General features: G+C 38.2%; 1 protein-coding gene across 1 annotated transcript in view; it reads left to right on the top strand.

The window, feature by feature from the left end:
* Positions 1 to 24,762, top strand: part of GON4L (gon-4 like) — an 89,901-nt gene that overhangs the window by 18,829 nt on the left and 46,310 nt on the right. Inside the window, exons 4-12 of the mRNA XM_079698475.1 lie at positions 6,558 to 6,751; positions 7,472 to 7,546; positions 7,724 to 7,774; positions 10,973 to 11,023; positions 11,335 to 11,430; positions 12,299 to 12,418; positions 12,996 to 13,166; positions 16,713 to 16,905; positions 23,579 to 23,680. Coding sequence (XP_079554601.1) covers positions 6,558 to 6,751; positions 7,472 to 7,546; positions 7,724 to 7,774; positions 10,973 to 11,023; positions 11,335 to 11,430; positions 12,299 to 12,418; positions 12,996 to 13,166; positions 16,713 to 16,905; positions 23,579 to 23,680 — 1,053 coding nt within the window. The remainder of the gene's footprint in view (positions 1 to 6,557; positions 6,752 to 7,471; positions 7,547 to 7,723; positions 7,775 to 10,972; positions 11,024 to 11,334; positions 11,431 to 12,298; positions 12,419 to 12,995; positions 13,167 to 16,712; positions 16,906 to 23,578; positions 23,681 to 24,762) is intronic.

Raw genomic sequence — 24,762 nt, 5'->3', positions numbered from 1 at the left:
TTTGAAATTGCTATAATCTAACTTAAATTAGTACTTTTACCACTTCCCAAACCATGTAAGAACTTTACAAGTTTTACTTTATATATCTACTCCTGCCTTTTGTGTTATTGTTATTGTATTTTACTTCATTTGTTTTAAACCCTACAAGACATTATTGTTATTGTTACTGTCTTAACGAGTCAGTATTGATTTATATTTATCACATAGTTAACCTTTCTTGTGTCTTGATTCATCCTGAAGTTCTTTATTTTGCCTTCATCTTGGGTCATTTTTTTTTCATCTTGAAGAATTTCCTTTAGTATTTCTTGCAGACCTGGTCTCCTGTCAATGAATTATCTCAGATTTTGTTTGTCTGGGAAAAAATCTTAGTTTTGCCTTCATTTTTAAAAATTATTTTCACTGTGTATAGAATTTTAGGTTTTTCTTTTCCCTGCAGAACTTTAAGATGCATTCTGTTATATTCTGGTTTCCATTGTTTCTGTTGCAAATTCAGCTGTCAGTTTTGTTGTTACTTTGATAATTTGTCTTTTTTTCTTCTGCTTCTAAGATTTTCTCTGTTCTGGTTTTCAGCATTTTGACTATTATGTGTGTACTTGGGTTTTCTGTTTTTATCTGCTTAGGGCTTGTAGAGCTGCTTGAATATGAGATTTGATATTTTATCAGTTAAAAAAATCCTTGTCAATATAAAAATATTAGATATCATTTCTGTCCTGGTCTCCTTCTTTTCTTCTGGTATTTCTTCTGGTATTCCAGTTACATGTATGTTAGGTCTTTTCACCATGTCCCATGTGTATCGTTTTTCTTTATATTCTTTTCTTTTTTCTCCATGCATCAGTTTCTGCTGTTTTGTAGTCTAGTTCACTATTCTCTGTTTTGCCGTGTCTTATCTATTAAATTATTCATGCCAGTTTAGCACTCTGGATTCTATGTAAAATTCTCCATCTTTTCCTTTATTTTCTTGAATGTGTTAATCATAATTATTTAAAAATCCTTTTTCTAATATCTGATTCACCCATAGGTCTTTTTTTTTTTTTTTTTACTGTCGTCCTTGCCCATCCCCTAGTGCTTTGGCATCTTGGTTCTTGCTATAATTTTTTTTTTTTTTTCACGATACACAGGCCTCTCACTGTTGTGGCCTCTCCCGTTGCGGAGCACAGGCTCCGGACGCGCAGGATCAGCAGCCATGGCTCACGGGCCCAGCCACTCTGCGGCATGTGGGATCTTCCCAGACCGGGGCACGAACCCGTGTCCCCTGCATCGGCAGGCGGACTCTCAACCACTGTGCCACCAGGGAAGCCCTATAATTTTTGATTGGATGCTGGACATTGTGGATGAAAAATTCTAGAGGCATTGGTATTATTACCATCCTCTAAAGAGGGTTATGTTTTCTTCAGGCAGGCAGATAATTTTGGAGGGTCACTTAAATTCTGCCAAGGGTTGGTTTTATGCTATATTAAGTCTACTTTGTTTCAACTTTCTAGATTTTGGCCTATATTCCTAGTGGGTGGCTCTTTTGGGGTTTCAACACTTCTAAAAAAGCTATAGTGTTTATGAAGCCTTTTCCTCTTTTGCAAGACTTCAACCACAACCTCTGTCTTCCCAACACTTGTGGAGTGTGATCTTAGTTCCCCGCCCAGGGATTGAACCCATGCCCCCTGCAGTGGAAGCGCAGAGTCCTAACCACTGGACCGCCTGGGAATTCCCCATGATTCAGTCATAGTTTTAAGAGGAGTTTGAACAGAGACATTTTGGGCTCATTTTTCCTTGGTTTCCTCTGCAGAATTTTATCCCTCAATCTCAACTGCTTCAGCAGCTCTAAATCTCTAGCTTCTTAGTAAAGCAAGAATACTGCTTTCAGCTTGTATTCTCCTTATGTGCTTCCCTTCTCTGAAGGATCACAACTCCTTAATCATTTCTGTAGGGGTTGTTCTCCAGTGCCTTCAGACTGTTGTATTTATTTTATTCTGCTTTTATGTAATTTTATAGTTTTATATAGTTTCACAGTTGTTTTTGGCAGGAAGGTTTCACCTGATAAAAAAATACAATACCCAGAACCAGAAGTCGTGGGTGTGTTTTTGACAGGGCTGTTAAGCAGCTATTTTCTTTCTTTTTTTTTTTTGCAGTACATGGGCTTCTCACTGTTGTGGCCTCTCCCGTTGCGGAGCACAGGCTCCAGACGCGCAGACTCAGCGGCCATGGCTCACGGGCCGAGCCGCTCTGCGGCATGTGAGATCTTCCTGGACCGGGGCACGAACCCGTGTCCCCTGCATCGGCAGGCGGACTCTCAACCACTGCGCCGCCAGGGAGGCCCTAAGCAGCTATTTTCATACAACAAAGCGACTTGGGTGATTTAGATATTACAGAACCCACCCATGTTTTTATTGACATCATCCATTTTGCAGTACATTTACAATGCAAATTTACTTTTAACTTACTGCTTACATCATTAAATGTGCTTCTCAGCAAATACCTTGTTTTTAGCCACATCCCACCTTTCTCATAGAAGGAAAATTTAGATATTCTTCTTTATTCTAGTCTGATTTTTATAGAGTGGCTTCCTTTTTAAAATTTTAAATTTTTATTTATTTATTTATTTTTGGTTGGCCACTGCGGCATGTGGGATCTTAGTTCCCTGACCAGGGATCAAACCTGTGCCCCCTGCAGTGGAAGCACAGAATCTTAACCGCTGGACCGGCAGGGAAGTGGTTTTTTTGTTGTTGTTTTCCTTTTTTTAATTTTTAAATTTCAGTTCTTTAGAATTCTTAGGGTCAGTGGTATCCCAATATTTTAAAAGTAAGATAACAGATTAGTTCTAAAACAGAGTAAGATGTAACTGAATTGTCTGTTCTTTCTTGGATTGTCTGTGCAATGTATTAGAATGTGTTCAATTTTCCTTATAGACCCACATTCCCTATTAAACTCAGCCTTAAAATCAGAAATCAGAGGAGAAATAAGTGTGATGTGATTTAGGGGGATGTAATTAGATGAGATCGTGTAACCCCACAGTGATTACTTTGATTCTGTGTTTGTAAGATAGCCATTCTGAATGGGAATTATGGTAACTCCAATGCTTTCTCCATTGAAAAGTATTTTCTGCAGCGAATTTTGTTATTTCCATTTTAATTTTGTGATAAGTTTTCTTCACAATTCTTTAAAATTATTTTTTATGTTTGTCTTTGTATTTTTATTGGGGTTGAATGTTTTTCAGTGTATATTTTATTTATTTATTTATTTATTTATTTATTTTTTGCAGTATGCGGGCCTCTCACTGTTGTGGCCTCTCCCGTTGCAGAGCACAGGCTCCGGACGCGCAGGCTCAGCGGCCATGGCTCACGGGCCCAGCCGCTCCGCGGCATGTGGGATCTTCCCAGACCGGGGCACGAACCCGTGTCCTCTGCATCGGCAGGCAGACTCTCAATCACTGCGCCACCAGGGAAGCCCTCAGTGTATATTTTAAAGCAGTGTTACTCAAAGTGTGGTCTGAAAACCAGTGCTAGTTTGAGAACTGTTTGTTACTGGTTTGAAACAAAATAATTCATGGAAACTGAGAATAAGACTTGAGAAATGTTGTAACATTTGACATTATGGCTATATTCTTACTTTATAAAAGTATGAGTCTACAGTGGATTGGTCTAAAACAAGACTAGTTTTTCGCCACAGAGAGTTTGAGAAGCACTGTTTTAAAGGCCAATTTGATTCCTCATCAACTATCTGTATAAAATTTTATTAATTTTAGCTGCTTCCATTGTAAATTTCCTTTTTTTGGTCTTCACTTCTAAGAATTTTTGTTACATTTTGTAGATCTAAATTTCGTAAGGAAGATTTTATTTATTTAGGTTAATTTTTAGTTAATAACACACTTTATTATTTCTGGTATAACATTAATAGTTTTAACTTGTGTCTTTCATACTTTTTTCCCTGGGTCAGTTTTTCAATTGACAGTGTTACCAACAACATGATAGGATATGAATATGAAGCCGAATCAAAACTTCTTCGGGTGTCAGAAATCCTTTTCTTGCTCTGCAACTACCAGGTCATTGTTTAAGTACTGGTAAGATGAGGAGGGAAAGGTGGATGGCAGAAACCAAGAACTGGCTAGATTGGTCTACATGAGAAAGGATGCAAGAGGGAAGGGATGAGCAGAGAGAGGAGATTCAAGAGTGGTGAAGACAGAGAAGAGTTTTGGAGTTTATGGAGAAAAGGGGTAAATGAGGTGAGAAGAGAGACTTTGGGAAAAGATATGTGTACAAAGGTTTTTAGGCAGTTTTATTGCTGCTTTCTCAAATGACCATCAGTAAAGAGTTTTGTCACTTTTCTGATGCATTCTAGAGTTTTATATTTCTTTTGCATCTATCACTTTGTTGGGATGTACCTCAAGGTAGCCCATTTTTTGTTTAGGTTATACAAATGTAAGATGTGTATGTTTGAATTCTACTTTTTTTTTTTTTTTTTACTTAAAAATCATTATTGGGCTTCCCTGGTGGTGCAGTGGTTGAGAATCTGCCTGCTAATGCAGGGGACACGGGTTCGAGCCCTGGTCTGGGAGGATCCCACATGCCGCGGAGCAACTAGGCCCGTGAGCCACAACTACTGAGCCTGCGCGTCTGGAGCCTGTGCTCCGCAACAAGAGAGGCCGCGATAGTGAGAAGGCCCGCGCACCCGCAATGAAGAGTGGCCCCCACTTGCCACAACTAGAGAAAGCCCTCGCACAGAAACGGAGACCCAACACAGCAAAAATAAATAAATTAATAAACTACCCGCAACATCTTCTTTAAAAAAAAAATCATTATCAAAATTTTTTCCATATCATTAAAAACTCTTTGTAGACCTTTTTAACTTGTCCCCCCCATCAACTGCTTAAAAAGACTATTTTTAATGGGTCGGTTACAGTCCAGTGTATGGTGTACCAGTGTTCACTTAATCATTTTTTTCATATTGGCTGTGCACACAAAAAGTGTTGCCTACCTTTTCAGTAAACAACGAATGTTGCCTGCAGTCAAGGCATCAGCCACTGCAGCCATACCCCCACCCCACCCCAACCCCAAAGGGTGCACCCTGAGGGGAATTCAGGTTGGAGAAAAACAGGATACTGGCCCTAGATAGTTAAGATGCATAGCTAAGGAATAACTTCAATGAGCCAAGACTCTTGCATCTTCCTTTACATAGAAGAGCACTAAAATCATTAACTTGAGATGTCTTTTTTTGCGATTAGCAGTAATCTTTTGATGTTCAATTACATGTGTTTTTTTTTTCCCAGCGAAAACTTCTGTATACCCTGGCTTCTCCCTAACCTCTTTGGAGCAGTTCCTCAGAGCTATCTGAGAGGCTGTCTCCCAGGCTGTAGTCCTCAGTAAGGTCCCTGAATAAAACATAACTTGCAACTTTTAGGTTGTGTGTTTTTCTTCAGTCGACATTTAGGTGTTTTCCATGTTTTTGCTAAAATAACTAATGTTGAAATGAATAACTTGATTAGTCTTTACGTGTGTAATTATTTCCTTAAGAAGAAGATTGGATTGAAAGTTACAAACATTTATCAAATTATTGATATATATTCACAAGTGCAAAAGCAGTTGTTTGAAATTACTAATAATTTTTCACTGAGTAACCATAACCAGGGTGCAGCTTGAAGGTCATAAAATCTTTTTAAACCAAAAAGGTCGTCCTGATGTTAATCTTCTCTAATCCCTTGTTTTCAGAGGGTAGCAGACCAAAAAGTATCAGAGAGATAAGAACCTCATTTTGGTGTTGCGTGGTCATCTACTTCAAGACTTACCAGATTCTAATAATCAAGGAGCTTTTCCTTTTATCTGGTTATATATGTGCTCCTTTCTTGTAGAATAGAGGTACTTCATCCCCTCTCCCCTTTTTTAATCAGAGTGGATTTTTTTTATTGATTTGCTCCTTGTTTTTTCCTTTCTAGACTCAGTATAATAATAATAATAATAATGATAAATTACATTTGTATAGTATTTCATTGGTTATAAAGCACTTTGATATATATTATTTCACTTAATATGCGTGGCGTCCCTGATGGGAAGATATCTGTATTTTACAAAAGAAAAAAATAAGACTATTGCCAAGGCAACCCAGTTAAGTTATAGATCTGGGACATAAACCTGGGTTTCTGGTGTATTATCTGGGTAGTATAGAGTAATAATTAAGACGGAGTTCTAGAGCTAGAGTGCTTGGCTTTGAAACGTGGCTTTGTCATTATTAGCTCTTGGGAAAGTTTCTTAATCTTTCTGCCTCAGTTTCTTCCTCTGTACAGTGGTAAAAATAATAGTCCCTACCTCATAGGGTTGTTATGAGGAGTAAGTGAATTAATATGTATAAAGTGTGTAGAAGAATGCCTGACATAAAACGAATATTCAGTGAATGTTAGGTGTTATTACTACAACAGTACTACCACATCTGCCTTTACCACCGCTGTTATATCTTAGTCTTCTTTGATTTCCAGGGCCAGACAGCTGTGTTTTTCTTTTACTGTTGGCTTTTTGGGTTAAGTTCCGGGAGCAGTTGCTTTGGTGATTCTTGTGATGTTCTTGGTTTATTTGCAGAAGAGCAAGACAGTGAAGAAAATGACAAAAGGCGAAAAAAGAAAAAGGGTACCAAGAGGAAAAGAGATGGAAAGGGTCAAGAAGAAGGGACTTTGGCTTGTGACCTGAAGCTGGATGACATGCTGGACCGCACCTTAGAGGACGGCGCCAAGCAGCACAACCTAACAGCAGTCAACGTGCGAAACATCCTTCATGTGAGTAAGATGGGGGCAGCCGTGTAATGGGAATAGAACTCTTTCACCAGGAGCAAATAAAAATTCTCAGGAAACTCTTGAGTCTTGGTGTGTGAATTACTAATTTTGTCAGTTCTCTGTGGCAAAATATTTTACATTTCAAGGTAGCCTTTTCTTTGCACTCAGCACAAGTTTGAAATGTGAACACGTGAAAGAACTTAATTGGGAAGATAGACTGTTACTCTGCTTCCTTCCACTGATTTGATTGTTTATTGTTTAGCATATTCAAAGATAATGGAAGATGATAATGTTCACAGTGGATTTACTCTTGTGGGTCAGTGTGTCTTAAAAGATGCCCAGTTAACAGTTTACAGTCCTTTGCACATATGCAAATACTCTTCTTTGCTATGTAGCAGTACAGCTATTTATAAAGCCTTTGCTGTTTATTACTGTTTCTCTTAAGCAGATAGTTAACCTGAGAAATTTTTTTTTTTTGAGCCATTCCTGTTAGTATCAGCTAATGAGATTGGTCCATTTGCTTGCTACATTGTTGGAAGCTGTGTGCTTCTCTCCAAAACTTCCTTCTTTGCTTTCAGTTGCCTTGCTTTACCCTAATCTGAAACCATTTGGGTATCTAGCTCTCGTTTATCTTCTACGTATATCTAGCAGAGTTACAGAGACATGAGTATTATCTAGATGATACATCTTTGTTGCATAAAGTGAAATTTCATCTCTCTCCAGGAAGTAATCACAAATGAACATGTAGTCGCTATGATGAAAGCAGCCATCAGTGAGACGGAAGATATGCCAATGTTTGTGAGTAGTTATCATTCTTTCAACGTCATGGAACAGAACTATCTGTAAACTGGCTAAGTGTAGTGAGTTGTTTACAAACTCACCTGAGAGTTTGTAAATAATTTGGCAGTTGGGGGCAAACTCAAGCATTGCTCGATGATTTTTATTGACTGTTTTCTTCTCATTTTCCCTTCTTAGGAACCCAAAATGACACGCTCTAAACTGAAGGAAGTGGTGGAAAGAGGAGTGGTGGGTGTTCTGTTTTTTCTTTATTGTTTATTTAGCTTTGTTAATAGTATATAATTCCAGGTTATTTGTAGGGAAAAAATATAGGAAATATTTATTATGATCTGGGCTTGACTCCTTAAAGAAATATTTGTAAAAGGCAAATAGACATGTAGAGATGCAATATATGAAATCATTATCATAGTTTATTTTTATTTTAGTTGCTTTTTTGGAAGTGCTAGGTAGATAACCATTTGGAGCGGTTGAAAGCAATGAGTGATGACAGTTTTTCTATTCATGTTGTGAGATATGTGGTGAAGTGTTTAAAGTAGTGCATTTCAAATTGTGTTCCAGGGACCAGTTGCATCAAGATCACCCTGGTATGGGGTTCCTCAAGAGTGCTTATTAAAATGCACATTCTTGGGCTCACCTCAGACCTAGGAATCAGGACCTATGGGTAGGGCCTGGGAATATGCATTGTTGAAAGCACAACAGTACATTCTTTTGCACACTAAAGTACGAGAACCTCTTGAAGACTTTTGAAGCATTCTGATACAACAAGCTCTTTGATGCTGGGCACTGTGTTCTATCTGCTTAACAAGCACTTGTCCAGTTTGTGCTTACCTTCTGCGACAAGGCAGGTGATAGTCCTGAGGGAGTCCATTCTATCTCTGATAGTAAGAAAGATTTGCCATATGGACCCAGAATGCATACTGTAGTTTTTGTCTGTTTGTCTGGTTCTGTTCCTTGCAGCCCTGTAGAAGAAATGTCTGTTCCTCTTCCACATGACCTTTCCTCTAGTTGAAGAAAACCAATATATCTTTTTATAACATTCTTTTCTTGCTAAACGTCCCCTAATTTTTTATTGGTCTTCATGTGACAAGGCTTTGAGTACCTTCACCAATCTGATCCTTTTCTTCTGCATGTGCCAAGTTTGTCCATATCCTTTTAAAAGTGTGCCTTAAGTGGATCTAGTGCTCCAGATTGGGTTTAACTAGTATAGATTAAAGTTAGGTTGGGACTTCCCTGGCAGTCCAGTGGTTAAGACTCTGAACTTCCACTGCAGGGGTACAGGTTCAATCCCTGGTCAGGGAACTAAGATCCTGCATGCCGCACGGTGCAGCCAAAAATAAAATAAAATAAAAAAATAAAGTTAGGTTATTCCCTCAGTGTTCAGATTCCATATTTCCCTTAATGCAGCCTAAGGTTGCATTGGCTTTTTTTTTTTTTAATATGCCAAAGACATACATTTTAGGGTGGCAAATTCTGCCCCCCTATGCACTGGCTTTTTTTGACAGCCACATCATATATATATATATTTGTATATATTTGTCTAATTGACTAACCCTGGTTGCATAAAGTGAAATTTCATCTTTCTCCAGGAAGTAATCACAAATGAACATGTGGTAGCTATGATGAAAGCAGCCATCAGTGAGACAGAAGTTCTATGAAGTCTACCTGACATAGAATATAATTAATATTAATTCCATATTTGATTAAAAAAAACCCACAGAGGTCCAAATCAGGCTCTGGATTATGTCTACCAACCACGTATATAGTTGCAGAGAAGATAGACAACCCAAGGCTATAGTTTATGAGGGAGAGCAAAGATTAGAGTCCATTTCTCTTGCTGCTTAATCTTTTTTTTTTTTTTTTTTTGCGGTACGCGGGCCCCTCACTGTCGTGGCCTCTCCCGTTGCGGAGCACAGGCTCCGGACGCGTAGGCTCAGCGGCCATGGCTCACGGGCCCAGCCGCTCCGCGGCATGTGGGATCCTCCCGGACCGGGGCACGAACCTGTGTCCCCTGCATCGGCAGACGGACTCTCAACCACTGCGCCACCAGGGAAGCCCTTGCTTCTTAATCTTAATAGACTGACTCCTTCCTGATGGATTTGGCAGTAGGAAAATTGATTGGTTTAGAAACAAACATGAGAAGAGGTATGGAACCTGAATCACATCATTCCCTTTACCCTGTATCGGGCCTGGCTCCACAGAGCTAGATAAGTAGCCACAACATGGCAGGGCTGAGGAGATGTGGAGGGCCTAAGGCCCCTTATAGAGACAGAACCTTATGGTCTGTTGGATTTTGTTCATGATGATTTTGTTTGGGTCACAATTAGATGGTCAAGAAATTATGCACCCCAGTGGTATTGTGTCAGGAGTATGTAAGAGGTTTTAAAGAATTCTTTAAAAACTTCCCCCCACCAACTCAATTGTTTTATTTATTTATTTATTTATTTTTAAAATTTATTTATTTATTTTTGGCTGCATTGGGTCTTCATTGCTGTGCACGGGCACAGGCTTTCTCTAGTTGCAGTGGTTGGAGGGGCTACTCTTCCTTGCGGTGTGCAGGCTTCTCATTATGGTGGCGTCTCTCATTGCGGGGCATGGGCTCTAGGCGCTCAGGCTTCAGGAATTGTGGCACACAGGCTCAGTAGTTGTGGCTTGTGGGTTCTAGAGTGCATGCTCAGTAGTTGTGGTGCACAGGCTTTGTTGCTCCGCGGCATGTGGGATCTTCCCAGAGCAGGGCTCGAACCCATGTCCCCTGCATTGGCAGGCGGATTCTTAACCACTGCGCCACCAGGGAAGCCCCTCTATTGTTTTAAAATCCTGAAAAAGTTGAAAAGAATTTTACAGTGAATCTAGATTCCATCTAGATTTAACAATGTAAAATTCTGCCATATCTGCTTTATCTCTGTGTCTGTCTGTTGTTTTTTCCTGGATTATTTGAAAAGAAGTTGTGTACGACTTGACACTTCACCCCGAAATCTTTCCCTAAGAACTTTTCGTAGCTAGCATTTTGGAGGCATACTTACGGTGGATTTATGTAATTGATTAAGACATACTGATGGCAAAAGGCTGCTGTCACCTGTAGTATCCTAGGTTTGTGTACTATTGTAGTTTACAGATAGTTTTCATATTTATTATTCTATGTGAACCCAAGCTGTAATGTAAAGTAGACAATATAGACACTTTGTCCATTTATGGGTAATACAGATTCTTACTAGGTTTAAGGCAGAGATGCTAATGATGGAAATAGATTCATCTCTCCTTTTCTTCTGCCAAGCTCTGACAAATATTTGACAGTGTAGATCAGTACCCCTAGATCACTGCAGCTACGTGTTAGTCTGATGGCTCCTTGTGATGGTAAAGAAGAAGTAAAAATGAAAAATAGTCTATTTTAGTTAAGGGGACTTAACTGTTTATATTCTTTGTTGGTAGGTAATTCCAACGTGGAATATTTCACCAATTAAGAAGGCCAATGAAATTAAGGTAAACTTGGAAGAGGTAATTCTTATTCTTTTCCAGGAAGACTTCATTAGTTTCGAAATGCTTCTATTTCTTAACTTTTTTGGACCTATGTATTTATTTAAATTCCAGCTTTGGTTTTTTCCATTTCATTAGTCTTAGGTTTGACTCTCATGCTAGAAATCTTTTTAACTCCTGCCTCTTATTACTTGCTTTAGCTGCTTGTTGTGCTCTTAGGATTATTTTTTTTCCTGCTCTGCTTTCTTCCCCTTATTTCCCAAATACATATGATTCGTGTTTTCTATTATTTTTTTTCTATAATTGTACTTATGTAGCCTCCTCAGTTTGTGGATATCCACCTTGAAGACGATGATTCCTCAGATGAAGAGTACCAACCCGATGATGAAGAAGAAGATGAGACTGCTGAAGAGGTCAGTGGTTACCTGTGTGAGTGTTAGTTGGTAATATAGAAAAAATTTGGCTCCACAAGGCAGAGTGTACTTTGCTTCCTTAATAATATCACTTGTTCTATACAGAGGGTTGAAACACGGTTCTTTTTTCTACTCATTTCTTTGCATAAATCTAAGACTGTGACTCCTCTTCATGCTCCCTTGATTTTTTCATGTCTTGTATTATGAAATATAACACATATAACATGCAGAACTGTGCATAGGATAAAAATTAAAATATACAGCTTAAATAACTATAAAGCTAATCCTTATGAAACTTCCTTAAAGTCATTAAGTATAACGTTGCCAGACACCTCTTATCACAGTCACTTTTCTTCCCGTATAGACAGCCACTATCTTGACTTTTTGGTAATTACTTCCTTGCTTATCTTTCTACTTATATCACCTAAACATGCAGCTCTACACACTGTGTTCAATTTTTTACTGTTTCTGAACGTTAGGTAAATGGAACCATAGTCTGTTCTTTTGTGTGGCTTTTTTTTTTTTGGTTCAACACAAGTCATTTGAGATTCATTTATACTGTTGCTTGTAGCTATAGTTTGTTCATTTTCATAGTTAATGTAATATTCTATTTCTTAATGTGTTCTTTGACTTGTTTGTTAAAGGATTTTAAATCAATGCCTTACAGTTTTACAGAGTTCACAATGCTGACGAGGATAGAGATATGATCCCTGTTCCTACCTTCAGCAAATTAAGCTTTTATTTAAATTTTATTCTCTTACTCTAATTCAGTGATTGATATTTTGTGATTCATTCTATTGAGGTACTTCAAACTCAGTGGAATGAGGTAGGGGCATACATATGAAAGTGAACTGGATTTGTTTTGTAGAGTTTATTGGAAAGTGATGTTGAAAGCACTGCTTCGTCTCCACGTGGGGCAAAGAAATCCAGATTGAGGCAGTCTTCTGAGATGACTGAAACAGATGAGGAGAGTGGCATATTATCAGAGGTAAATCCACATCATACTAGCAAGATAAATTAGAGATGCTCTATAAGTAGATTATTTAACTGTATAAATAGATCATTTATCCATGGTGATTCTAAGCTGTCACCCTTTGCCAAACATGATTCAAGATCAGTAATCATGCCATTATCTTCCTGGTATTTGTGACTAGTTATAACTGAATTTCAAATTCCCTTAAGTCAGTGAACAGTTAAGAGAAAACTGGAACTCAGTGACAGGGAGAGTTCTTATTAAGGGGCCAAATGTGAGTGACTAGCAGAGTTTCTTTCCTTCTACCCTTCTCTTTTTTGTATGTGTTTTCTAATATTGTTCTAAAGCCATTTTTATTGTATTTTCCCGCTTTTGATAACCTAAATAGCATCCTGTTGGCTTCATTGGAAATAGGATGAAACCTAATTAGATTAATGTACTTGACAGTGCCTTTGTTTTTATATACCTCTATCTAGATGGGAAGAGAAAGATTGCTAGCATATGAAAGACATGCTTCTCTCCTCCCGCTTTTTTTTTTTTCTCTTCTCTTCCTCCCTTTAATTTTTTTAACATACTTGCCCCTTTTAATCAGGCTGAGAAAGTCACCACACCTGCCATTAGGCATATCAGTGCTGAGGTAGTGCCCATGGGACCTCCACCCCCACCAAAGCCCAAACAGACCAAGGATAGTACTTTCATGGAGAAGTTGCATGCGGTAGATGAGGAGCTGGCTTCCAGTCCAGTCTGCATGGATTCTTTCCAGGTAAACATAACTCTAAAATGCTGAAAAAGTCAAATGGAATAATTTAGTCATTGCTCAGATTGGGAAGGGAGAAGGGAAGATATTAAATTTTGATACAATAAGTAACAGTCATGAAATTATAGGTCTTTGATACTCTATTTAGTTTGTGCTATTTTATTGTAAGTGAGAATTAAGTGAGAGTGGCAGTTCCTAAGGAAGAAATAAGGTATGTGACAGAGAGCATTTTAAAATGTGGAACATAGGAACAACATTCAGCCAGATTCCTCAAATATTAACCGTTACCACAATTGCTTTATCATTTTCTCCTTCTTTCTCTCTCTCTGTACACATTTATTTTTTCCTGAATTGCTTTAGAGTGTGTTGCAGTCATGATGCGCTTTTACCCCTAAATATCTTAGTGTATATTTCCTATAGATGAGGACATTTGATTATGAAAATAAGGATATATAATATTAATAGTCTATTAAAGTCCTTATTTGGATTTTTCCAATTGTCCCAATAATATCTTTTATATAAAGCAGAAGAAAAATGATTTTTTTTTGTGATCCGAGATCTAGTCTAGGATTACATGTTGTATTTAGTCGTCTTTTCTCTTAGACTCTTTTTATTGGCAACAGTTTCTCAAAGTTTCATAACCTTGACATTTTTTAACCTTATAGAGCAATTATTTTACAGAATGTTCCTCAATTTTGACTTTTCTGATACTTCCTCCTAATTAGATTCAGGTTATGCACTTTGGGCACAAATATCACAAAAGTGACATGTCCTTTTTAGTGCATGATATCAGGAGGCACATAAATTCCGTCATGTTAAATTTGATCACATGGTTAAGGTGGTGTCTGCTTGTTTTCCTCACTGTAAAATTATTATTTTTCCATTTTTAAATTAATATGTATCTTTGAGGCAAAATATCTTTTCACCCACTAATTTTAGCATCCATTGCTTGTTCTTGATTGAAACAGTCATTATTATGGTTACTGTCAAATGACGACTTTCTAAATTCCATCATTAGACAGTTCTTTTTTTTTTTTTAATTTTTATTTATTTATTTTTCTTCTGGCTGTGCTGCGCAGCATGTAGGATCCTAGTTCCCTGACCAGGGATCAAACCCACACCCCCTGATTGGAAGCGTGGAGTCTTAACCACTGGACTGCCACGGAAGTCCCAGCCAGTTGTTATTTTTTTTTAAACGTCTTTATTGGAGTATAATTGCTTTACAATGTTGTGTTAGTTTCTCATGTATAACAAAGTGAATCAGCTATATGTGTACATATATCCCCATATTCTCTCCCTCTTGCGTCTCCCTCCCACCTTCCCTATCCCACCCCTCTAGGTGGGCGCAAAGCACCGGGCTGATCTCCCTTTGCTATGTAGCTACTTCCCACTAGCTGTCTATTTTACATTTTGTAGTGTATATATGTTAATGCTACTCTCTCACTTCGTCCCAGCTTATCCTTCCCCCTGGCCGTGCGCAACTGGCCGCACGCTCTGGAGCTTGCATGCCACAACTAGAGAGAAGCCCTTACGCCACACAAAAGATCCTGTGTGCCACAACTAAGACCCAAAGCAGCCAAATAAATAAATAAATAAATAAATAAATAAATAACTATTTTAAAAAGTAAAAATAAAAAATAGATTCTTAAAGTATCTTTTTAGAAAAAAAAAGGAATAGACATACAGATCAGTGGAACAGAAATGAGAGTCTAGAAATAAACTCTTAAATTTATGGTCAATTAATCTTTGACAAGTGTTCCAAGACCAATTAATGGGAAAAGAATAGTCTTTCAACAAATGGTGCTGTGACAACTGGAAATCCACATGCAAGAGTATAAAGTTAGACCCTTACCTCACACCACACTCAAAAGTTAACTCAAAATAGATCATTGACTTAAATGTAAGGGGTAAAATTATAGAACTCTTAGAACAAAACATAGAGTAAATCTTTGTGACCTTTGATTAGGCAGTGGTTTCTTAATACAATACCAAAAGCACAAATGACAAAAAGAATAGGTACATTGGACCTCATCACAATTGAAAACTTTTGTGCCTCAGAGGATACATCAAAAAAGTGGAGACAACCTAGAAAGTGGGAGAAAATAATTGCAAATCACATATCTGATAAGGGTCTTGTATCTGTAATATATAATGAACTCTTATAAGTCAACAATAAAAAGACAACCGAATTAAAAAATGGGCAAAGAGTATGAATAGACATTATTCATTTCCTTTTTTCTCAATAAAAAGGAATGGGGGGCTTCCCTGGTGATGCAGTGGTTAAGAATCCATCTGCCAATGCAGGGGACACGGGTTTGAGCCCTGGTCTGGGAGGATCCAACATGCCACGGAGCAACTAAGCCTGTGCGCTACAACTACTGAGCCTGCTCTCTAGAGCCCACGAGCCACAACTGAAGCGCGCACGCCTAGAGCCTGGGCTCTGCAATGAGAGAAGCCACCGCGGTGAGAAGCCCGCTCGCAGCAACGAAGACCCAACGCAGCCCAAAATAAATAGAGTAAATAAATTTTATTACAAAAAAAAAAGGAATGAGTACTGATACATGCTACAAAATGGATGAACTTTGAAAACATGCTAAGTGAAAGAAGCCAGAGACAAAAGGCCACATATTGTATGATTCCTTTTATTTATTTTAAAAAAATATTTATTTATTTATTTATTTATTTAGGCTGCACCGGGTCTTTGTTGCGGCGTGTAGGATCTTTTTAATTGTGGCATGCAGACTTCTTAGTTGCGGCATGTGGCCTCTTAGTTGCGGCATGCGGACTTTTAGTTGCGGCATGTGGACTTCTTAGTTGTGGCATGTGGACTCTTAGTTGCGGTATGCGAACTTTTAGTTGCAGCACACGTGTGGGATCTAGTTCCCCGACCAGCGATCGAACCCAGGCCCCCTGCATTGGGAGCATGGAGTCTTACCCACTGGACCACCAGGGAAGTCCCTATGATTCCTTTTATATAAAACGTCCAGCATAAGCAAATCCATAGAGACAGAAAGATTAGTGGGTATCAGAGACTGGGATCAGGGAAGAATGGGGAACTACCACTAAGGGAAATGGCCTTTCTTTTTGGGGTGATGAAAATGTTTTGGAATTAGATAGTGGTGATGGTCACACAACTCTGTGAACATAGTAAGATCCACTCAGTTATACACTTTAAAAGAGTGAGTTTTATGGTGTGTAAATTATATCTTAATAAAGCTCTTATAAATGTTCCTGAAATGTTGGTTTTAAAACTGATGTCATTATAAGATACAAGGATATATTGTACAACACGCGGAATATAGCCAATATTTTATAAGAACTATAAATGGAGTATAACCTTTAAAAAAAAAAGACATTGGCACCTACAAAAAAAAATTTGATGTCATTATCCTTAAAGTTTCTCAGACAAAGAATAATAAATCCATATGGTTTAGAGAAGAGACCTTGTGTTTTAAGCTAAGAAGAGAAACACACAGGATATGATGAAGTTTGGAGAAATTGAAAGCATTAGGCATTCAGTGATATGTTTTTATTTCCTTCTCCATTGGCTAGCCCATGGATGACAGTCTCATTGCATTCCGAACTCGCTCTAAGATGCCTCTGAAAGATGTTCCCCTGGGGCAACTAGAGGCAGAGCTCCGAGCTCCAGACATCACCCCAGACATGTATGACCCCAATACAGCGGATGATGAGGATTGGAAGATGTGGCTGGGGGGACTTATGAATGATGATGTGGGGAATGAAGGTAAGTGGTTTTGTTTGCATTTAATATCTACTCTGTCCATGGTCTCTGGTAAAATTTTCATTAGTTAAAAGCTTAAAGAAAGGGGTGTTTTTGGTTAATTGATTTAATTGTGTATTGTTAACAGTGTGGTCTAAATCAGTAGTTAAATTCCACTGCCCCCCCCTTTTTGTTTTTGTTAAAGAGTCTTTTGGGGAATCTTTTGAATGCTAAGATTCCTCCCCTGAAACATAAATGTACATATAATTTTATATATGATTTCACGAGAGTGCATTGACTCACTTGAAGACTGTCATGTTAGTTAAGGTTCTTCCTGATGCAGGTGAAAGAATCCTAACTCTCAACTTGCTGAAGTTGAGAATCCTAACTCTCAACTTGCTGAATGAAACCAGACTTTGGGAAGGGCAGAAAAACCTACAGTGGAATTGAGACCCACTTTCCCTCTCAACAGCTGTTATCTCTACTTCTTGTCAGTCAACTCCATTCTCAAACCTATTTTTTTCTACAAGGCTGGAACTGTGATCATAAGCACATCATTCACTTCTTGGTTTGTCCCCACATCAGAACAACTCTCTCCTACAAGCTCCAGTTTGAAAAATCCAGAGGAGCAACTCTGATTGGTTGGATTTGATCACATGCCCACTGTCTTGGTATTGCATGGCTTTGATAGGGAGACTGTTTCAGCATGAAGTCCTGTGATTGGCAGCACCTTGTAAACAACGGGGTTGGAGTGAGCAGTTACCCAAAAGAAGTGACAGTGTTTCCAGAAGTAGGGAAGGAGAATTGATCAGACAGAAACAATGTTGACTACAGTCATACATGGTGTAAGAATCCCTGCTGCAGCCCTTATTTGTTTTAGAATATAAGTAAAATTCTTACTTTAAAACAATACATTGTTAAATTGTCTTTGGTGGGTTTTTTTTTTAAGCGTACTATAATGAAAGTCAGTTGCCATTCATCATTTTGTGCAGTGTTTCTGTAAATTTAGAGGAAATGAGAGATTGATTTAGTTTGTAGTGATTCCAGATGACGTCACATTCTTTTGATGGAATCAGGGCAATTTTGTTACTATTGTTGTTTCCTTTTGACTCTCTTCAATGGGGAATGACCAGGATATTCATACTGGTTGTGTTGTGGTAGATTCACACTTTTTAAAAAATGTGTATAACTGAACCAAAGTCTTACTTGCATTTTTATGTGAACAGAGTCATTCACTATCTCACTTTAATCCATAGCCAAATTCATTGCTCCTATTTCTGGATCACATGATGTCCTATCAAACTTAATTACAGACAACTTACAGAGCATATCTTTATTCTTTTCCCTGTCTTCTAAGAACAACTACTGTAAGATTTTTGTGTTGAAAGGATAATGCTTTAAGATAGTAAGAGAACATATAGCTTGTATGGAAATAGACTGAGTAAATATTTGCGTAGGTACGGCCAGGAATAAATTAAGATAAGTGAATGAAAGAAAGTAAGTTCTCATATTTACCTTATAAAACTATTAATAACTATATTGCACATAATTTGGCATTTGGTATTGAGTACTTTCGTTTACAAGGCAGTGTGTTAGGTTCTATGAGAGATAGAGGAAAATGATGATTTTGTTAGGGAGTAAACATGTATGAATGGTGCCTGGCCCATTGTTAAATGCATGATACATTTCAGATTAATGAAGTTGAATGAACTCAGATGCACCATAAAAGTGGCATAAACTCTGTTCTAAGGTTTGAGAAGAGAGAGAATTATTGTTTAGCATGACCAGAGATAGCAACATGAAACAGGTGGTAATTGAGATGGACCTTTGAAAGATATTTGACAGCAGTGATAAGAGAGGAATCAGATGGGTGGAAGTGACATTGAGATAATATGTATTTAGGTTCTGTAGAATATATGCTCCCCAGGGTTTTCTCTTATATTCTGTATTATAACCATAAGGGTAATACGTGCTTGGAGTAAAGAAATCAAATATTGTGTAAAGAAAACTGTTAAAGCCTTTCCTCATGATGACAGTTTCATGCTGCAGAGGGATCACTGATAATAGTTTGATGTGCCTCTTGTGAGAGTTTTCAAATATGACGTTACCTTTTAGTTTTCTTCATTAATGTGGCAATAGGAGGAATTTTAGTCCTAAAATTAAATTCCCTAAACATTTAGAAAAGACAGGTAACAAGAAGCAAATTGGTTTGAATTTTAGCATTTTTGTTCTTCTCCACCCACCTTCTATAGCAGAAGTGGTAATAAGCAATGAAATGCACAAACTTGCATGAAGGAGAAAAGGATGAAATTTGCAGCTGAGTCATTGACATATTAGCTGGAGAGTCAGTTCCTTAATAATCAACAGCTGATGTATTATCACATTAGTCTTCTGATAGGAGTCTAAGCTGCTAGCTTTTCCATCCCTTACCCCTTTGAGAATCTGATGGAAGCTGTGCAGCCACTCCCCAGAAAAATGTACACATCTACATACATGAAGTTTTTTTAATGTCACTGTTTTTGGGGATTTATTATTCTCTTGAAGTTCATTTATTGAACTTTTTCTATCAACACATTCAAGGTCCAAGATATCAAGGCTCAAAAATATCTGCAGAAAGGAGTGAACAGGGACAAAGATAATTCTATCCATTTTGTAAAAGTGTCAGAGAAATTCATTGTGTTGCTCTGTGTTATAGAATCAATTTGTTGTACTGCTAGGATTATAACCCCGTTTAATATTCTAGGAACGTATCTCAATCAAAGAAGTCTCAGGGACATTAAAGCATTTTTTAAATGCATGTGATGCTTCATAAGCAAGCTCTGCATTTTGTCCTTAGACCTAAGCTAAGACAAAATATTGATAGTAATTAAGTCAGGTTTTCATGGCTTTATTAGGGCAGCAGCTTTGGTGCCCTGATTGTTATCACCTTGGTTGAAAGAGCTGAGATGCTGGCTGTTGAGGAGGAAAGGCCAGACAGAGTTGGCTGTCAGGATTTTGGGAGTCTGGGTGGTGTTTCTCATAATTTGTCCCTAGAATTTGAATCAGAATCAGGGAGTGTAGGGATGTATTTGTTGGATGGTGTTAAGATACAGATTCCAGGGACTTCCCTGGTGGTACAGGGGTTAAGAATCCACCTGCCAAGGCAGGGGACGTGGGTTTGAGCCCTGGTCCGGGAAGATCCCACATGCCGCGGAGCAACTAAGCCCATGCGCCACAACTACTGAGCCTGCGTGCCACAACTACTGAAGCCCATGTGCCTAGAGCCCATGCTCTGCAACAAGAGAAGCCACCACAATGAGAAGCCCACGTACCGCAACAAGGACCCAACGCAGCCAAAATAAATTAAAAAAAAAAAAGAAAAAAAAGATACAGATTCCAGGGCCTCACTCCATACCTACTGAATCAGAATCACTAATGGTTATCATCTAGGTATCTAATTCTTATATATCCTAATGGTTGGAATCTACTGGTCTGGGAGAAATAAGTATGATAAGGGTTGATCGAGGAATTGGAATAATGGTTAGTGGGGAGGGTGAAAATCCTCTTTCTTTAAAACAGTATTTTTTTGTTTCCTTATTAGGATAGATTTAAAAAAGAGAACATAGAGCCAATGACTAGGGTAGGTTTGGATCCGCAGATCTACCAGCTGAATTTTGTGAGTGCTGGTAAATAGGAAATGATGCTAGATATAGATCACAGTACCAAACTTTAGCCATATGCTGGTTTATTTTGGTAGTATTACGTGGCTAACTATTTTCACATGTTCCTAGTACCATCTGCTCTGCATATTATTAAAAGTGAGAGTCTCATTTGCAAAAAATAAGAGGCTGTACTAGAGGGGATGGGTACACAAAATTGAGATCAGCTGGGTAGATGCTGACATTGTCAATCAGTCAAAAAAGTAATTAGACCCAGAGGGCAGGTTCCACAATCAGGGTACTAAAAGCTAAGCAGAACTCAGAAGAAACCTTCCTAAATGATATTTCAACATGTTTGCCAAATGGGTTCTCTGAGAATATTGGCTGACCCGTTTGTATGGTATGGGCAGAAGCTGTCTATTGTAGTTCTTGCACCTAAACAGATGGGGGTCCAAACGTGTGTGCAGTATCCATATGTTATAGGCTTTCCCCAGAACTTATATTATTCAGCAACGTTGGTAAAGAACCCGCTGTAAAGAGACTTACATAGAAAGTACTATAGAGATTACGAAGACAGGATTCCATTCGTAAGGATTTAAAACATTTTTATTGGGGGATAAACCTATAGATGGGTAAAAAAGCCTTCACATTTAAATAGCTATATATATATACAATGCAGATTTATATATAATAAACAATAAATGTTGAGTAAAGAATGTCAGGTTAGATTGGGGTTTATCAATACAAATTTTCCAGTGATTATGAATCAAAAATGTGTGTGTGGGACTTCCCTGGTGGTGCAGAGGTTAACAGCCTGCCAATGCAGGGGACACGGGTTCAATTCCTGGTCCGGGAAGATCCCACATGCCGTGGAGCAGCTAAGCCCGTGCGCCACAACTACTGAGCCTGCGCTCTAGAGCCCACAAGCCACAACTACTGAGCCCGCACACCACAACTACTGAAGCCTGCGCGCCTAGAGCCCGTGCTCCATAACAAGACAAGCCACCGCAGTGAGAAGCCCGCACATCGCAATGAAGAGTAGCCCCCGCTCGCCACAACTAGAGAAAGCCCGCACACAGCAATGAAGACTCAATGCAGCCAAAAATTAAAAAAAAAAAGTGTGTGTTTGTTTGTTTATTTATTTATTTATTTATTTATTTATTTATTTATTTTGCGGTACGCAGGCCTCTCACTGTTGTGGCCTCTCCCATTGCGGAGCACAGGCTCCGGACGCGCAGGCTCAGCGGCCATGGCTCACAGGCCCAGCCGCTCCGCTGCATGTGGGATCTTCCCGGACTGGGGCACGAACCTGCGTCTCATGCATTGGCAGGTGGACTCTCAACAACTGCACCACCAGGGAAGCCCTATTTTTATTTTTAATAAAATATATTTATTATGAAAAATTAAGAAAAGAGTTCTATTTTTCAGTCTTTGTTAATTCTTTCTAGATATTTTCTCTGTGTTTAATCAAGCACATATTTATCTTTTTTCCCAAGAAAGGAATCATACTATACATATTGTCCTGCATCTGTAACTTTCTTCGTTCACTTAATATAATTTAGACATCTTTCTATTGTAATACATAGAGATCTCCCTCTCCTGTGTAATGGCTACATAGTGGTAAGGAATTAGTTATTCTCATTTTCTAGACTTTGTTTTTGCTTTTTGTTTTAATGCACTTCCTCAGTTGCACTAGCCACATTTCAAGTTCTCAGTTGCCTCATGTGGCTAGTGGCTACCGTTGTCATACAATGCATATGTAGAACATTTCCGACCTTGCAGAAAATTCTGTTAGACGATACTGATCTAAAGTTGTCCCAGGAAAAATTTTATCTTAGTATAACAATCCAGGGGCTTCCCTGGTTGCACAGTGGTTAAGAATCTGCCTGCCAGTGCAGGGTACACAAGTTCGAGCCCTGGTCCGGGAAGATCCCACATGCCGCAGAGCAGCTAAGCCCGTGCACCACAACTACTGACCCTGCGCTCTAGAGCCCACGAGCCACATGTACTGAAGCCCACACACCTAGATCCCATGCTCCACAACAAAGAGAAGCCACCGCAATGAGAAGACCACGTACCACAACTAAGAGTAGCCCCTGCTCACTGCAACTAGAGAAAGCCCGCGCAGCAACAAAGACCCATTGCAGCCAAAAATAAATAAATAAATAAATTTATTAAAGAAAAATATATATATAACAATCCATAATTGATTGACTCCTTTAAGATTTTTAGTTAGGAATCTAAAAGACATCATAGCATCAACATTAGAGAAAATTGCAAGGGAGAAAAATACCCATACTTCTATGCTCTGCCATTACAAATGTTTGTTATTTTTGTATATTTTTAGTTATTTCTGAGTTATTGTAGGGATATAATTTTCTTATGCTTATGAGTATTATGTGTGTATTGTGTTGTACTTTTGTCACGAATGTGTTGAACATGTATAGAATGTTTATATTCTATATGTATATACTATTTTATACTAAGGCATCATAATTATAGTCATTCCCTAATTATTGGGAATTAGGGTCATTTCTTTTTTCACTATCAATGCCTTTGTATAAAGAGTTTTACAAAAATATTATTTTAATGAGATGCACTACTCTAAGTGGGTTTACTGAGATAAATTATATGTTCAGTTTTCAGGCTTTTGCTGCATTTTGAGAAATTTAAGTTTTGTTTGAAGGAAGGAAGGAAGGAACTTGGCTAATTGGGGAGAATAGGTGAGATGAGTCCGCTGTGGGAAATGATCTGTGCACAGGCACTGAGGAAAAAAAGAATAAGTTGTTTAAAAACTTCAGAATAGGGAATTCCCTTGTGGTTAGGACTCTGTGCTTTCACTGCTGAGGGTTTGGGTTTAATTCCTGGTTAGGGAACTAAGATCCTGCAAGCCGTGTGGCGCAGCCAAAAAATAAGTAAAAAATAAAATAAAAATAAAAACTTCAGAATAAATGTGCTTTATTGGAGTAGATTCTTATGGTGCTGAACATCTTAAATTTTCATTAGAGATATGAGTTCAGAGTTGGGAATAAGTGTCTAAAACATTTTTTTTTTCCTAGATGAGGCAGATGATGATGACGATCCAGAATATAATTTCCTGGAAGACCTGGATGAACCAGACACAGAGGATTTCCGCACTGACCGGGCAGTAAGAATCACCAGTGAGTCTGTGTTTATTATGAGTCCTGGTCTTGACTTCTCCACATCTACCTTTGTTTACTTTGCAGATATTTGAGGTTGAAGTTTGTAGCCCACTCAAGACATTTAAGCTTCCTCTACCCATTTATTTCTATAATTCTTTAAATTTACATATATATTCAGGAAGCCTATCAGTTACTCATTTATACATCCCACAGTCATGTATTGAGTATTTGGCAGCGATTGTACCAAAATGAATAAGACATGGCCTCTGCCTGTAGGATGTCAGCTTAGTAGGGGGATACAAACAGAAACAGTTATAGTACCAAGTGATAGGTGCTATAATAATAGTTTGTGTATACACTAGTGGCCTAAAAGAGGGTTATACTGTCCTAATGTATGGTATGGGTTAGGGAAGGATTCACAAAATGGGATGTTTTATTTTAGTTTTGAAGGAGCAATAAGAAATTTTTGGTGAATGGGGGCAGAGAGGGATATTGCAAATAGAAGAATTCTGCAAACCATGGAATTATGAAACAATACATGTGTTTGGAAAATAGTAAGTAGTTTGGTTAAGTTGTATGAGTGAGTGGTGATAGAAGAGTTAAGCAGTGTTCAGTTCATGGAGAACCTTAGATCTGAGTTTTGATCTGTCAAAAAGGAGAGCTCAAAGAGCTCAAAGCAGGAAATAAATAGGAACTGATTTGGATTTTAGAAATATCACTTTGATTTAATGCCAGTTTAATGTATTGATTTGGTGGGTAAAGAGAGCAAGATTGGAGGCATGGAAAACAAATAACTTGGCTTGAGTCATTTGTTTAAAATTATTTCATTGCTAGTTTGCCAATGATGGAAAACATATTTCAGGAACTGTTGATTTTTATTGAGCGTGTGCATGACCCTGTACTGGAATAGTATACGCAACATGGTGAAGGTAAGACGTTGGCTCTTGACGAGGTTATGAAGAAAGTTTTATAAGTATCCAAAAGTGTTTATTATGTACCTAAATAATGCAAGTCTTTGTGCAAAGAGAATTATGTAAACACAATCCTTTAGGACTTATGTTCTGTTTTGTTGCTTTATTTCATCTTTCATGTTTTTAAGA

Source organism: Hyperoodon ampullatus, assembly GCF_949752795.1.
Source record: "Hyperoodon ampullatus genome assembly, chromosome: 2".
In the NCBI taxonomy this organism is placed as follows: domain Eukaryota; kingdom Metazoa; phylum Chordata; class Mammalia; order Artiodactyla; family Ziphiidae; genus Hyperoodon; species Hyperoodon ampullatus.
The sequence above is the reverse complement of the archived record's forward strand: the minus strand, read 5'-3'. Positions and strand labels throughout refer to the sequence as shown.